This window comes from Neofelis nebulosa, chromosome 4 (assembly GCF_028018385.1).
Source record: "Neofelis nebulosa isolate mNeoNeb1 chromosome 4, mNeoNeb1.pri, whole genome shotgun sequence".
Lineage (NCBI taxonomy): Eukaryota > Metazoa > Chordata > Mammalia > Carnivora > Felidae > Neofelis > Neofelis nebulosa.
Genome location: NC_080785.1, coordinates 133,926,886 through 133,940,845, shown reverse-complemented (window position 1 = coordinate 133,940,845; position 13,960 = coordinate 133,926,886). Strand labels below are relative to the sequence as shown.

Genomic DNA, 13,960 nt, shown 5'->3' with positions numbered 1-13,960 from the left:
GCAGGACCCAGTATCCAAACTGGCAACGTGCAAATCTAAAGGGGACAAAATTCCAAGAACTGACATTCAAAACATGCACTTTGGGGCGCCTGGGTGGTTCAGTGGGTTAAGTGTCCGCCTTTGGCTCAGATCATGATCTCACGGTTCGTGGGTTTGAGCCCCACGTCGGACTCTGTGCTGCCAGCTCAGAGCCTGGAGCCTGCTTTGGATTCTTGTGCCTCCCTCTCTCTCTGCCCCTCCCCTGCTGGCATTCTGTCTCTCTCTCAAAAATAAGCAAACATTAAAAAAAAATTTTAAACATGCATTTGAAAAGAAAAACAGTGACCCTGAAAAGCAGAAATCATAAAATATTCCGACTTCATTCCCACGGTGAATAATAATGTTGTGTGCCAGAAAATAAGAGTAAAAAATACTCAGTTTATAGAAGTCAGGTCATTATGCTGTACATCTTAAAGTTATACAGTGGTCTATGTCAATTACATCTCAATAAAACAAAGAGAAAAAAATTATTTTTAGACTGGTAACTAATTTTTTTTTTAATTTTTTTAATGTTTATTTATTTTTTTTGAGAGAGAAACGGAGTGTGAGCTGGGGAGGGGCAGAGAGAGAGGGAGACACAGAATCTCAAGCAGGCTCCAGGCTCTGAGCTGTCAGCACAGAGCCCGATGCGGGGCTTGAACCCACAAACTGTGAGATCATGACAAAGTCAGACACCCAACCAAGTGAACCACCCAGGTTCCCCTAGACTGCAATCTTAGATGAGTATTTGGAAAGACTCCTTTATGTATTCAGAACAATTTGGCAAATAGCACATTTTCAAATTACTAAGAAAAAGAAGGTTCTATGACAACACATCCTTATTTCCAGATGAGCGCACAGCACACATTAGCTCCCCCATGGATCATCCGGCAAGTTTGTAACAGGTACTGAGGGACGCAGCACAGACCAGTGTGGCCAAGGAATGAGAAAACATGGGTCCCATTCTCAAGAAATGTGCCCCCGAATGAGTCGTGTTCTGTAAAATGCTCATTCTCTGATGGTAAGAGTCAATGTGAAAGGGGAAACAGGATGAGGGTGTAGTCAGAAGAAAAAGAGTTACAAACATAGGAAAAGAAACAGCCCGGGGCTATGCTAGCCTATTATTCCTACTTTACCCATTTTACCGCCTGAGTAGGGGCATCCATTTAACAGCTCATACATATCCACCTCTTTTCAGGCAGATCACAGAGTTTTCTTTGCCCCTTTTCAATTTGCATATTTAAAACAAGAGTCAGGACCTCGAACACAGCATTCTTACTTGCTCTCATTCCAAAATCCACAACGGGTCTGATTTCTGAACCTAATGCTTTGTTATATAAGAATTACAGCTTCAGACGGGGCACCTGGGTGGCGCAGTCGGTTAAGCGTCCGACTTCAGCCAGGTCACGATCTCGCGGTCCGTGAGTTCGAGCCCCGCGTCAGGCTCTGGGCTGATGGCTCGGAGCCTGGAGCCTGTTTCCGATTCTGTGTCTCCCTCTCTCTCTGCCCCTCCCCCGTTCATGCTCTGTCTCTCTCTGTCCCAAAAATAAATTAAAAACGTTGAAAAAAAAAAAAAAAAGAATTACAGCTTCAGAAAACAGAAGCATTAAAAATATGATCAATACATTACAGTAATTCTGAAATATTTGTGACAGAGAGCTCTCTATATTTCACTGGAAGCCCAGCCCCTCATGCATTTTGATATGGCATGGCAGAATAACCTTTATCTCTTTTAAAATCTGTTTTTTATTTATTTTGAGAAAGAGAGAGCAAGTGGTGAGGAGCAGAGAGAGAGGGAGAGACAGAATCCCAAGCAGGGTCCATGCCGTCAACACAGAGCCCGATGCGGGGCTTGAAGTCAAGAACTGTGAAATCATGACCTGAGCAGAAGAGTCGGACACTTAACTGACCGAGCCACCCAGGCACTCCATGATCTTTTTCTCTCATAATAAGACACATAATATAGCACGATCCACGTTTCTCCTCTCTGGGACAACTGGTTCACAAAGTTAAAGCTGTCCTTGAAAGTTGAGAGTCAGAAGCTATAGGTACAAATGGGAAAATAATGTAACTAACTTTTTGCCCCTAATAATACACTGCACTGCTAACTTCAGAGGAATTTTCATTTCCCTTCAGTCATGGAAAGGATTTTAGAAAGTCTGCCAGAAGAGCAAGGGCATTCCTCTCCTACCCACGATATATACATGGCTTTTCCTTTTAATTTTTTTCTAAGGAAGCACAACACAAATCAAGTTATTGCAGAAACCAGATGGGGTAAATTTAGCTACAGAAGGTGTCCATAGACCTTTTTCTCTCATCTTTTGATTCTGATAGAGTCATCTGATACAAATGTCCAGGTCTCCACTAAAATACCGAAAGTATCATATAATGGGAAGTTCAAACTAGCTCCCTTCTTCAGAGAAGGAACCCACTTCAAAAAGCAAACCCACTATTTAATGTCACACAACCTCCCAGAAAGTCACAGGAAATCACTACGTACACATATCAAAGAAGGAGCAATGCCTTATTCACTGATAAATAAATAAAAGGCAAGTTTAACTTCTCACCTGCATCCAGTTTCATGAAGTAGGTTGGTTTTTCAATAACAACGTCACATTCAGCAGCTTCTATGGGTCTGAAGGAGAGCTGAGTATAGCTTTGTAGCTCAGCAAACCTGGAATTAAGAGTTGGGAGATAGTTTCAAAGGGATCCTCCTGAACTTCCTACTATAATACTGTAACTCAGGATATGCTCATTAGGGGGACTTTACTTCTAGAATATGCTCTTATGAAGACAAGTGGAACTTCTCAAACTTACTAACATTTATATAACTTGATAATGACTTTAAGATTGAGACAAGGAAGAAAGATGACAGCTTCATGTACAAGATAAAGCAGGAATTTTCCAGACAAAAAAGAAATCTACACAATGCATTGGCTAAATAATCTACCAGTAAAGTGGGAAGATTCAAAAAGCCTTCTTGTGATCTTGTGGTAGACTTTAGGATTCTAAGACAGATGGCATTCCAAAAATTATTGAGTGCCTCAGAAACACAGCAGACAGCTAAGCCTCCCGTTAGAAAGTAAAGCCTTTTTCTCAGAAAATGTCTTTGGAGACCATATGGCACAGTTTTCTTCCCTACAAAAGAAGATAATCATGGGCATGTGCCAAAAGATAATTAACCTAAAGATTGTAACTCTTCATCTTTGAGACAACTGATGTAAAACAAATATCAAACAATTCCTGTTAAAATACACACAATGCCGAATTATTGTGGTGATTTCAAAAATAGGTCCACAAGTTCTCTGTTACTTCTCCCTTCAAGAGGTAGAGATTAACTCCCTCCCCTTAAGTGTGGGCCTGACTTGGTGATTTACTTCCTTTTTTTTTTTTTTTTTTAATTTTTTTTTTCAACATTTTTTATTTATTTTGGGACAGAGAGAGAGACAGAGCATGAACGGGGGAGGGGCAGAGAGAGAGGGAGACACAGAATCGGAAACAGGCTCCAGGCTCCGAGCCATCAGCCCAGAGCCTGACGCGGGGCTCGAACTCACGGACCGCGAGATCGTGACCTGGCTGAAGTCGGACGCTTAACCGACTGCGCCACCCAGGCGCCCCTTGGTGATTTACTTCCAATGAACAGAATATGGCAGAAATGATGGTATATGACTTCTGAGATTAGAGTACACAAAGACTGAAGCCTCTATCCTAGGGCACGTGCTCAGTCTCTCTCTCTCTCCGTCTCTCAGAGCCGGCTACCATGCTGTGAGTAGCACTAAGGGAGAGGTCCATGTGGCAAAAACATGGCACCAGACACAGAGAAAGTGTAACTTACCACAACATGAGGGAGCCTAGAAGCAGAGTCTCCAAGCCAACTTGAGCCTAGGGATGGCTAAGCCTTTGTCAACAGCTGAACTGCAACCTTGTGAGAGATCCTGAGCCAGAACCGGCCAGCTAAGCTGCCTCCAAATCCTGACCATCAGAAACTTCATGAGATAATAAAGTTTGTTGTCTTAAACTGTAAAATCTTGGAGTAGTTTGTTATCAAATAGATAATGAATGAAAATATACCCTAGTGCATATTTGGGAGTAATTTGTTACATGGCAATAAATTACTAATATAAATACACCAGAGGGAACTACCACCATGTGAAATCAGATATCAAAACATACTAGGTAATCAAACAGCTCACTGCAGCAGAGGAACTCCTACTGCAAAACTCACATTAAGTGTTGAAAAGAAAAAAGAGGCCCAAAATGGAGTCACTTGTGCTAAGCCCACATCACCAAACTGAAGCTTAATGCCTAACCTAATTACACTTTCCAACTTCTCTAGGAATGGAGTCTTAAGCAGCCAGTCCGTAATTTTCTGGTCAGCACCAACAAGGCCATCTACCACACAGAGTCCACCTCCCCCACAGGAAGATGAAGGGATCTGCTCTTTTCTTGTCCCTGCCCCCTTCTGCCTATAAAAGCAGAAGCATTTTGTATAGCTTCTTGGAGCTCTTCTCTGTTTGCTAGATGGGATGCTGCCCAATTCATGAATCGCCGAATAAAGCCAACTAGGATCTTCAAAGTTACTCAGGTGAATTTTGATTTTTAACCTCAGTTAAGGAAGATACCGCATTACGGATTGTAAAATGCCCTATAAATGTATGGCGGATTATTATCCTGAAGGATTTGCTGAGCATGAATGTTTGGCCTCAAAAATTAACACTAAATAAGACTATCCTATGTGACTTGTGATATTGTGATTTATAATAAGATATATACATATTTGGTCTTCATCCCCATTTCTGGCCAAGGGAGAAAGCCCTTGGAATTTCAAAGCCAGGAAAGTGTCTTTTGTTACGCTAATGAGGCACTTTTCGACCTCCCTAAGGTTGGGGGCTGGCTGCCAGAAGAATCACCACATCACCCAATCAGAATCACCATTATTAGAGGGTTGGACCTTTCAGTCCCACCCCCACACCTTAGGGGAATAAAGAAGGGCTGGAGTTTGAATCAACTGTCATGGAGGTAATGAAGCCTCCACGAAAACCTAACAGGAGAGGACTTGTAAGGTTTCTGGGTTGGGGAACACGTGGGGTGCCTGGAGAAGGCACAGAAGATCTGGGCCCCTTCCCCACACCTTGCTCTATGCAACTCTTCCATCTGGGTGTTCCTGAGCTACATCCTTCTAGAATAAACTGGTAGTCTAGTAAGCAAAATATTTCTCTAGGTTACTTGAGCCACTCTAGCAAAATCTAACCCAATCTACAGCCGATGGATCAGTCAGAAGCACAGGTGATCCCCTGGGCTTGTAACTGGGGTCTAAAATGGGGCGGGGGGACAGTCTTGTGGGACTGAGCTCTTAACCTATGTGGGATCTGATGTTGTCTCTGGGTAGATGGTGTCAGAATTGAGTTGAATTGTAGGACAGCCAGCTGTTGCTGGACAATTGCTAGGTGGCACGTGGAAAATGTAACATATACGCTGGAACTGAGTGCTCAGCTAGACTAAAGGGGTAGCACGGGAGTTTCTTTGAGATGACAGAACAGTTCTGTGTCCTGATTGTGTTAGTGGTTGCATGCACACAGACGTATGATATAAATTTCACAGAATTATGCATCCAAAAATAAAAAATAAAAAAGAGTGCATGCAAGCGCTGGTGAAATTCAAATATGTTTACTTAATATTATTGCAACAATGTCAATTTCCTGGTTTTGATCATTGTGGTTATGTTATATGTCATCATTAGAGGAAGCTGGGATAGGGGTAGAATGGGAACTCCTTGCGCTGTCTAAACTTCTGGAAGTCTACAATTATTTCCAAATAAAAAGTTTTAAAAAAAAGTTTTTTTAAAGTACCCTAATTTGTTAATTTCTAGATATAGTCAATTAGACCAAAGAATTAGTAAAAATGTTTTAGGAGCACATGGGTGGCTCAGTCGGTTGAGCATCCGACTCTTGATTTCGGCTCAGGTCATGATCTCATGGTTCCTGGGTTCAACCCCCACATTGAGCTCTGCACTGACAGTGCAGAGCTTGCTTGGGATTCTCTCTCTCCTCTCTCTGCCCCTCCCCTGCTCATACTGCCGTGCTCTCTCTCTCTTTCTTTGTCTCCCAAAGTAGATAAATAAACTTCAGAAATATGTTTTAGATCAAAATATTTTCTCCAGTTTATATAAAGTTCAAAAAGCTGATCAGAAGTATTGAAAGTCGGGGCAGGGTTTCCCTTTGAAGAGGAGTCTTGGGTGCTGGTGATGGTCTATGTTTCACCAGGGTAAGAGTTATACAGCTAGGTTCACTTCTTCATCATCCAAACTGTACCCTCCTCTATATACTTGTTACGTACTTCATTAAATACTTACTTCTTTAAAAAATGTGTTCCCCTGGGGCGCCTGGAAGGTAAGGTGGTGAGTGTCTGACTTTGGCTTAGGTCATGATGTCATATTTCATGCGTTCGAGCCCCACGTCGAGCTCTGTGCTGATAGCTCGGAGCCTGGAACCTGCTTTGGATTCTGTGTGCGTGTCCCTCTCTCTCTGCCTCTCCCCCACTCACACTCTGTCTCTATCTCTCAAAAATGAATAAATGTAAAAAGAAAAAATTTTTTTAAAGATAAAAAATGTGTTCTCCAAACACATGCACAATTATGACGAGTTAATAAAATTTCATTTTTGAACAGATTTTTTTTCTTTCATTGGCAGTCAGTAAATCGTGTATCATACTTCCTAATATTTTATAAACATATATTTAATTCAAATACAACTGACAGATTCACTCTGTAGCCATCACTCCCTGGAGGCTCATGCCAAATTCTCTACAAATAAAGTAACATTTTCCATTTAAAAGTCCCTTCCAAGGTCTGCAAGTGCCAGAAATAAAAGCAAATATTTTAGAAATATATATATATATATATGTATATATATATTTTAAATCTTACCAGGACTGCAGAGGGCTTTTGCGCTGACCTTGAGACATCAATGTATGAATGTCAAGGGTGCAGTGTCCTCCAATTTCACCACTCTGGAAAAAATCTTCCTTAAATCTGGTGGATGACAAAAAATTAAGCGAAGTTTGAAAAATTTTATCACTGTTCAAGCACACAGGATGTAACTAATGTGGTTTACAAAATCCGTTCCTCGTTAGAATTTAACTCTTTAAAACAGAATGCTTCGAACATAAACAAAAGTAGCAGAATGGTACAGAAACCTGATGGACCCATAATCCAGCTTCACAATGATCAGCTTGTGGCTTGACTGGGCTTCCATCCTCCACCCATTCCCCGACCTCATAGCCATATTACTATGAAGCAAGTCCAAGCCATATCCCTGGACCTGGAAATATTTCCAAATTTCTATTCGATTTTAACATCAACCATTGAAATACCTGTCATGGTCTCTCTTGATGTTTCTTAAATCAAGATAGAGATTGGTTGCTCTGCAGTACTGAAGATAACGGGAACATACCAGACTTGAGTCATTCTGAAACAAGGTGGAGAAGAATGAAAAAATAACTCCAGGTATTAACATTTCGAGGACACACTCAGCCTCGCTAGACAGATTGACAGGATGTACATGTTCGGGCTGAAACCACACCACGTGATGAGAACAGCTTCTGAAAGCCTGCTTCTGTTGATGCATTTTTCTCCTCCCCAGCAGACTCTGGTCAAGCATAGTTTTGCCAGTGTGCACACTTTTAGGTTACTGGGAAAACTCCCAAATGTTCTATTTATATTATCTCAAATTTTAAGGCCAAGAGCTTTATGTGTGGTTTTGCTGTGCTCTAAAAAAAAAAAAAAGCTCTTAGAGCCATCAGTATCTCACAGCTATGAGAAAAAGCATTTTTCAAAGCCAAGCCAAATGCAAGAAAGAAGAATGCACACATTAAGAGACATTAAAGTGAAGGCTGGAAGGGCAGTTGCCAATTTTAATAAGAGGTGCTTTCTACAAACTACAAAACTTCTCAGAGTCTCTCTTTCAACAGCAGTACAAGGGCAATGTTTTTTAAATCACTGTATTAAAAGAGCAAAAGAGTCAACTACCAGAGCCTGGTTTTTTTTTTGTTTTTTTTTTAACCAATCTGGTTTGTGCTGAAATAGGGACAGTTTCAAAAACTGTTATCTGCTCTGGATTTTATTTATGGATTTAAATGCCATCTTATTGTTTTCCCGTAATTCCCAATGAACACAAGGCCTTAACCTTAACCCACATGGTGTTTTGGAATCCATAGTTGGTAAGAGATCATATTCTGATTGTACAAAATGTGTCACTGTAGATCTTGTCCAGGAAAGCATTCTACAAACTGCCTTGGAGGAGGTGTGTGAGGTGTGGAATGGCTCTCCCTTTGTGCCTGCCACAAGAACATCTGGGCTCCAGCCAAACTATGTGGCATACACAAAACAATGTCTTGTAAGGGTGTCAGCAGCAGTGCAGGTTAAAGCCACAAATTCCTCCTTCGGGGTTCATCCACCTCCCTACAATTGCTTCAAGTTCTATTACGTGGTATCTCCAAAAGCGCCACAGAGCACATATTCCACTTCTTAATGAAAGTGAATTAAGAATTTTTTAAAAATTTTCTAGATTGCCTGGAGATAACAGAGACCCCTGAGAGGTCAGAGACATGGCCAGGGTTCAAGAACCCTGGCAGATAGGAGACCTTAATAATAAGTGCTTACATTATCAACAATAGCCAAAGTATGAAAAGAGCCCAAATGGCCATCGATGGATGAATGGATGAAGAAGATGTGGTAGATATATACAATGGAGTATTACTCGGCAATCAAAAAGAATGAAATCTTGCCATTTGCACCTACGTGGATGGAACTGGAGGATATTATGCTAAGTGAAATTAGTCAGAGAAAGACAAAAATCATATGACTTCATTCATATGAGGACTTTAAGAGACAAAACAGATGAACATAAGGAAAGGGAAATAAAAATAATATAAAAACAGGGAGGGGAACAAAACATAAGAGACTCTTAAATATGGAGAACAAACAGAAGGTTACTGGAGGGGTTGTGGGAGGGGGGATGGGCCAAAGGGGTAAGGGGTATGAAGGAATCTAGCCCTGAAATCATTGTTGCACTATATGCTAACTTGGATGTAAATTAAAAAAATAATAATAAAATAAAATAAAAATAAGAAAAAAATAAAAAAATAATAATCAGTGCTTACAGGGGTGCCCAGGTGGCTCAGTAGGTTAAGCGTCTAACTCTCCATCTCAGCTCAGGTCATGGTCTTGCACTTCATGAGTGCCAGCCCTGCACTGGGCTCTATGCTGATGGTGCAGAGCCTGCTTGGGATTCTGTCTCTCCTTCTCTCTGCCCCTCCCTCGTTTGCGTTCCTTCTCTCTCTCTCTTTCCCAAAATAAATAAATAAATTTAGAATAATAGTAAGTGCTTATAAGCCATGAACCTTTAAAAACTAACCCTGAGCCCTTTGCTGGAAACCCAGTCCCACATTGAGCATTTTTACAAGCAGAATTCCATTTCATCCCCACCATAAGCTATGACACAGGCATGGCTTGAAAGGAAAAGAAACTGAAACATGGCAAGGTTGGGTGCTCTAAGAATCAGGTTTTGAACCCTGCCCTGTGGAGACTGCTCTTCTCCTGACCACCCAGAACTGGCTCTTAGCAACGTGCATGGCTGACCCACTGAGGGCAGTGCACGGTTGAAAGCACACAGAAAGAGATCTGTATCTGAGTTCTAGACATACAAGTCTACAAGCGTGGTCCTGGAGAAGCTGCTTAACCTCTCTGAGGACTTTGTTTTTCTCTCTGGTCAAATGGCATCAGTAATCACTGCCCTGTCTATCTGCTCTAAGGCTTGCGAAAGTCAAGCTAGCTGACAAGGAGAAAAGCCTTTCGCAAACCATCAAGTCCTAAACAAACACAGAGCAGTATGGTGGGGGTGTATCATCCGTCCCAAACGACTTGTGAGGGAATCTGGAAAGAAGCAATTTATCTTCTTTAGCCTATGTTGGGGGAAAATTCTAAACCTAGTTATATTTTAACTGTCTCAAAATATGACCTTCTGAGATATGTGTGAAAATGAGGACATGGCTTCCAAATGACACAGAACAACTTGTTTTCGAAGTTAAATAAAAGTTGAAGCCAGGGCGCCTGGGTGGCTCAGTCGGTTAAGCGTCCGACTTAGGCTCAGATCATGATCTCATGGTTCCTGGGATCGAGCCCCTTGTTGGGCTCTGTGCTGACAGCTCGGAGCCTGAAGCCTGCTTCAGATTCTGTGTCTCCTTCTCTCTCTGCCCCTGCCCCACTCACTCTCTCTCTCTCAAAAAATAAATAAACATAAAAAAATTTTTTCAAGTTGAAGCCAATAAATAAGTGAGTAAGGATTCCTCTCATGGAGCCTTGCTTTTACATGAAAACCCAAACACTAACAAGTATTTGAAAATAAACACGCACCGTTTCCTCAGGCTGGCAGAGCACGTGAAGTTCTTCCAGTCGCTCTCCGGCATATCCAAAGTCAGCTTGTTTCCAGAATATGTCCTGGGCTGATTCAAGGGTATCTGTCCTATTCGCAATCACAAAGATGCCATTATTTTTCTCTTTTTCACTTTTCTGAGCCTTGAGTTTCCTTTCTAAAGATGAAATTGCTAAAAGTTTGCCATTAAATTTTTTGAACTATCATAATCTTCCTGTAACTCCTTTGAGACATCAAGATACCAAAATAAGTTACTTACAGACTTACTTTCTTTTACTAAAAATACACAACAGAAATTTATTAAGTTAGGGTCATCTGAAACTCAAGAAAACGAGCTGCTAATTACTGTATTTTCTTTAGCTGGTATGCACTGGTGCCCCAGCAGCACCTGAGATGCTCTAAGTGTCTCTAAAACATAAAACGTGTACTTTTAGCCTGGTCTCCCTTTCTCCGATGTTGAGAGATGACTCTAGCCTTTCCCGTGAAGAAAACAAATCTTTAAAGAACTTTCACTCTTACATCTTATAATACATATTCATGTAATAAAAATCATTAGAATAAATCCTAAGAATGGCAGCCTCAAAGTTCTTAACAACAATGGTCTTTAATCACCACTCCCCCAACACCACGTCCATCTGTGCCCCAACCAAAGTGTAGGCTTTACCTACTGTACATACTTCACACTCTCCTCCACACTCAAGAGGGAGCCATCAGGAGCGCCTGGGTTGCTCAGTCGGTTAAACGGCCGACTTCGGCTCAGGTCATGATCTCACGGTCCGTGAGTTCGAGCCCCGCGTCGGGCTCTGTGCTGACAGCTCAGAGCCTGGAGCCTGTTTCAGATTCTGTGTCTCCCTCTCTCTGACCCTCCCCTGTTCATGTTCTGTCTCTCCCTGTCTCAAAAAATAAATAAAAACGTTTAAAAAAAAATTTTTTTTTAAAAAAGAGGGAGCCATCAATTTATCTTTTTTTTTAGTGTTTGTTGGGGTAAAATATTCTCTAGTGATCCATATTGTTTTTCCCTCTTGGTAGAGGTAAAAAGACATATTCCTGCACAGGGTGGCAAGAAGGAGGGGAGGCAAGTCAACTTGAATTCATCACTGTATAAGCAAATTAATATCTAAAAGAATTACTATTTAAAACCAAAAGAGTTTGTCTGGGAAGTGGGGCATCAGCATACAATGCAGAGAAGGATAATTTAAAGGGGAGGAGGGGGTGCCCGGGTGGCTCAGTCGGTTAAGTGTCCGACTTTGGCTCAGGTCATCATCTCACAGTTTGTGAGTTTGAGCCCCACATCGGGCTCTGTGCTGACGGTGTGGAGTGTGCTTGGGATCCTCTGTCTCCCTCTCTCTCTGTGCACCGCCACACATGCCCTCTCTCTGTCAAAAATAAATAGACATTAAAAAAAGAATTTAAAGGAGAGGAGGATTCCATCTAGAAGCTTACCATCCCATGTCGACGTAGGTACAAAGAGGGTAGCCAAACCTGAACTCTGGTTTGCAGGATTTCTCATAACCCCAGCAGAACTTTAGATTCTCTAAGTGTTTCTAAAAAAACAAATGTGTACTTTTAGACTAGTCTCCCTTTTTCGGACATTGAGAGACGACTCTAGTTTTTTCTGTGAAGAAAACAAATCTTTACAGAACTTTCACTCTTACATCTTATAATACATGTTCATGTAATAAAAATCATTAGAATAAATCCTAAGAATGGCAGTCTCAAAGTTCTTAACAACAATGGTCTTTAATTACCACTCCCCCAACACCATGTCCGTCTGTGACCCAACCCAAGTGTAGGCTTTACCTACATTCCCAAAGACCACTTGCATTGGAACTTCCTCAAGTAGCCTAATGAAACTGCCTTTCTCAGTGCTCAAAGCGATTCTAAAAGCAGTCCCTAAAGAGTCACAAAATGAAATTTCTATGATCAAAAGAACCACAAATTAGATGGATCAGCAACTTTACTCATCAATCAAGATAAGGAGAGACGCCACAAGACGGGACAGTTCTGCAGTCCTGGGGGGACCCAGCAGCTCCTGTTGGCCAGAGAGCTTAGTCCGCTTGTCTGCAAGGCCCAGAAGCAAGACTGGTCTCATTCCCAGGTCTGCCTGTCCATGTGCTTCCTGTGTGGGCTCCATGGGAAAGGAAGCGTTTCACAAGGCCCAGCTTTGATCTCTGCGACCTCGTGAGACGTCTTAATGGGCTCCAATTTGAGGCCTTTCCAACAACCTTAAAACAGAAGGAAGGCCATAGTAACAGTCATAATTAGGTGGAGACAGAGGCGGAGGTGTTATTACCGAAATTAAATGCTAAGAGACCTTCTCAAGAGCAGTTTAAGAAAGAAGAGGTGTGAAGTTCTTCGGTTGCTTTTACCTAGATCTTTTGTCCGAAATCTAATTTACTTTGTTTACAGAGAATACCAATAGTATCGGCTGCCTATTTATTTCATTAGTGATTTAGCTTTTAAATTTTATTAGTGATTTCGACTTTAAATCTCACTCTCATGAATGGGGTATCATTTTAAAAAGCAAAGTTTAGTCACTTAGCAGCACTAGATGAAATGCAAACAAAGTCTTACTACTACCTTACAGAATGCAGCCATCAAGTTCAGGTTATAAAACAGGACTAAAATCCTTTTAAAAAGAACTAAGAGGAGAAAAAACAAGACGAATACCTACCTTATAAGGACAATGGGAGTCTTTCTTACAGACCGTGGCAACGTGCCTATTATTGTGCAAAAAGAAGGGAATGTGTTCCTGGGGCAAGCGAATGCTGGCATAGTTAAACAGAGGTTCGCCTGGAATGCCATCAGCCTTGGGAGAAGCCTCCTCTTGGCCACTCAGTGAAACACCATGAAGCAATACTCCAAGAATAAGCAGCATTAACATAGCAACCTCCAAACCTAGAGATCCAATTGGAAAGGTTTTTGTTAAGGCCTATCCTTTAAAGGTCAAAGAGATCAAGAGCTAAATATAAAGACACTGAACTCTACTGAGTAACATTCCCTCTATTTGACATTTATTATGCACCTGTTCTGTACCAGGCACTGTGTTAGGGGCCACCCCGTACACAGGCTTGAACAAAACAAGAAAGGCTCCTGCTCTGTTGGAGCTTATAACCTTTTTCAGACTTTTTCAGTAGAGAGCCAGATAGTGAATATTTTTGGCTTGGGAGGTCCTACAATCTCTGTGGTACCACACCACAGTACCTTTGCTATGAAAGAACCCAAAGCCCATCCTAAAGAATAGGGGTAGGTTGTGTTCTAATAAAACTTTATTTGTCAAAACGGGATGAAGGATTCGATGTGACCCCACTCACATATTACTGATGCTAGAAAGTAGGTAATATGATAGATAACACGGCATGGTGCTTAAGAATATGAACTTTGAGACTAGACCAATTGGGTTTGAATCCAGCTACAGTTTCCTGGCTGTATGATCTTGAGCTATTTAATCTCTCTGTGCTTCAGCTTTTCCAACTGTAAAATGGAAATAATAATAAACCTTCCTCATAGGG

General features: G+C 41.5%; 1 protein-coding gene across 3 annotated transcripts in view; it reads right to left on the bottom strand.

Annotated features, from left to right (window-relative positions):
* EOGT (EGF domain specific O-linked N-acetylglucosamine transferase) overlaps positions 1-13,960 on the bottom strand; it is a 37,230-nt gene that overhangs the window by 20,139 nt on the left and 3,131 nt on the right. For all 3 annotated transcript variants that reach the window (XR_009260780.1, XM_058726226.1, XM_058726227.1), the window contains exons 3-8: positions 13,123-13,346; positions 11,892-11,992; positions 10,430-10,538; positions 7,390-7,484; positions 6,944-7,048; positions 2,586-2,692 (exon numbers count right to left, since the gene is read on the bottom strand). Coding sequence is in view for 2 of the 3 variants with exons in the window: in XM_058726226.1 (XP_058582209.1) it covers positions 2,586-2,692; positions 6,944-7,048; positions 7,390-7,484; positions 10,430-10,538; positions 11,892-11,992; positions 13,123-13,346 (741 nt within the window). In the remaining variant the exon portion in view is untranslated. The remainder of the gene's footprint in view (positions 1-2,585; positions 2,693-6,943; positions 7,049-7,389; positions 7,485-10,429; positions 10,539-11,891; positions 11,993-13,122; positions 13,347-13,960) is intronic.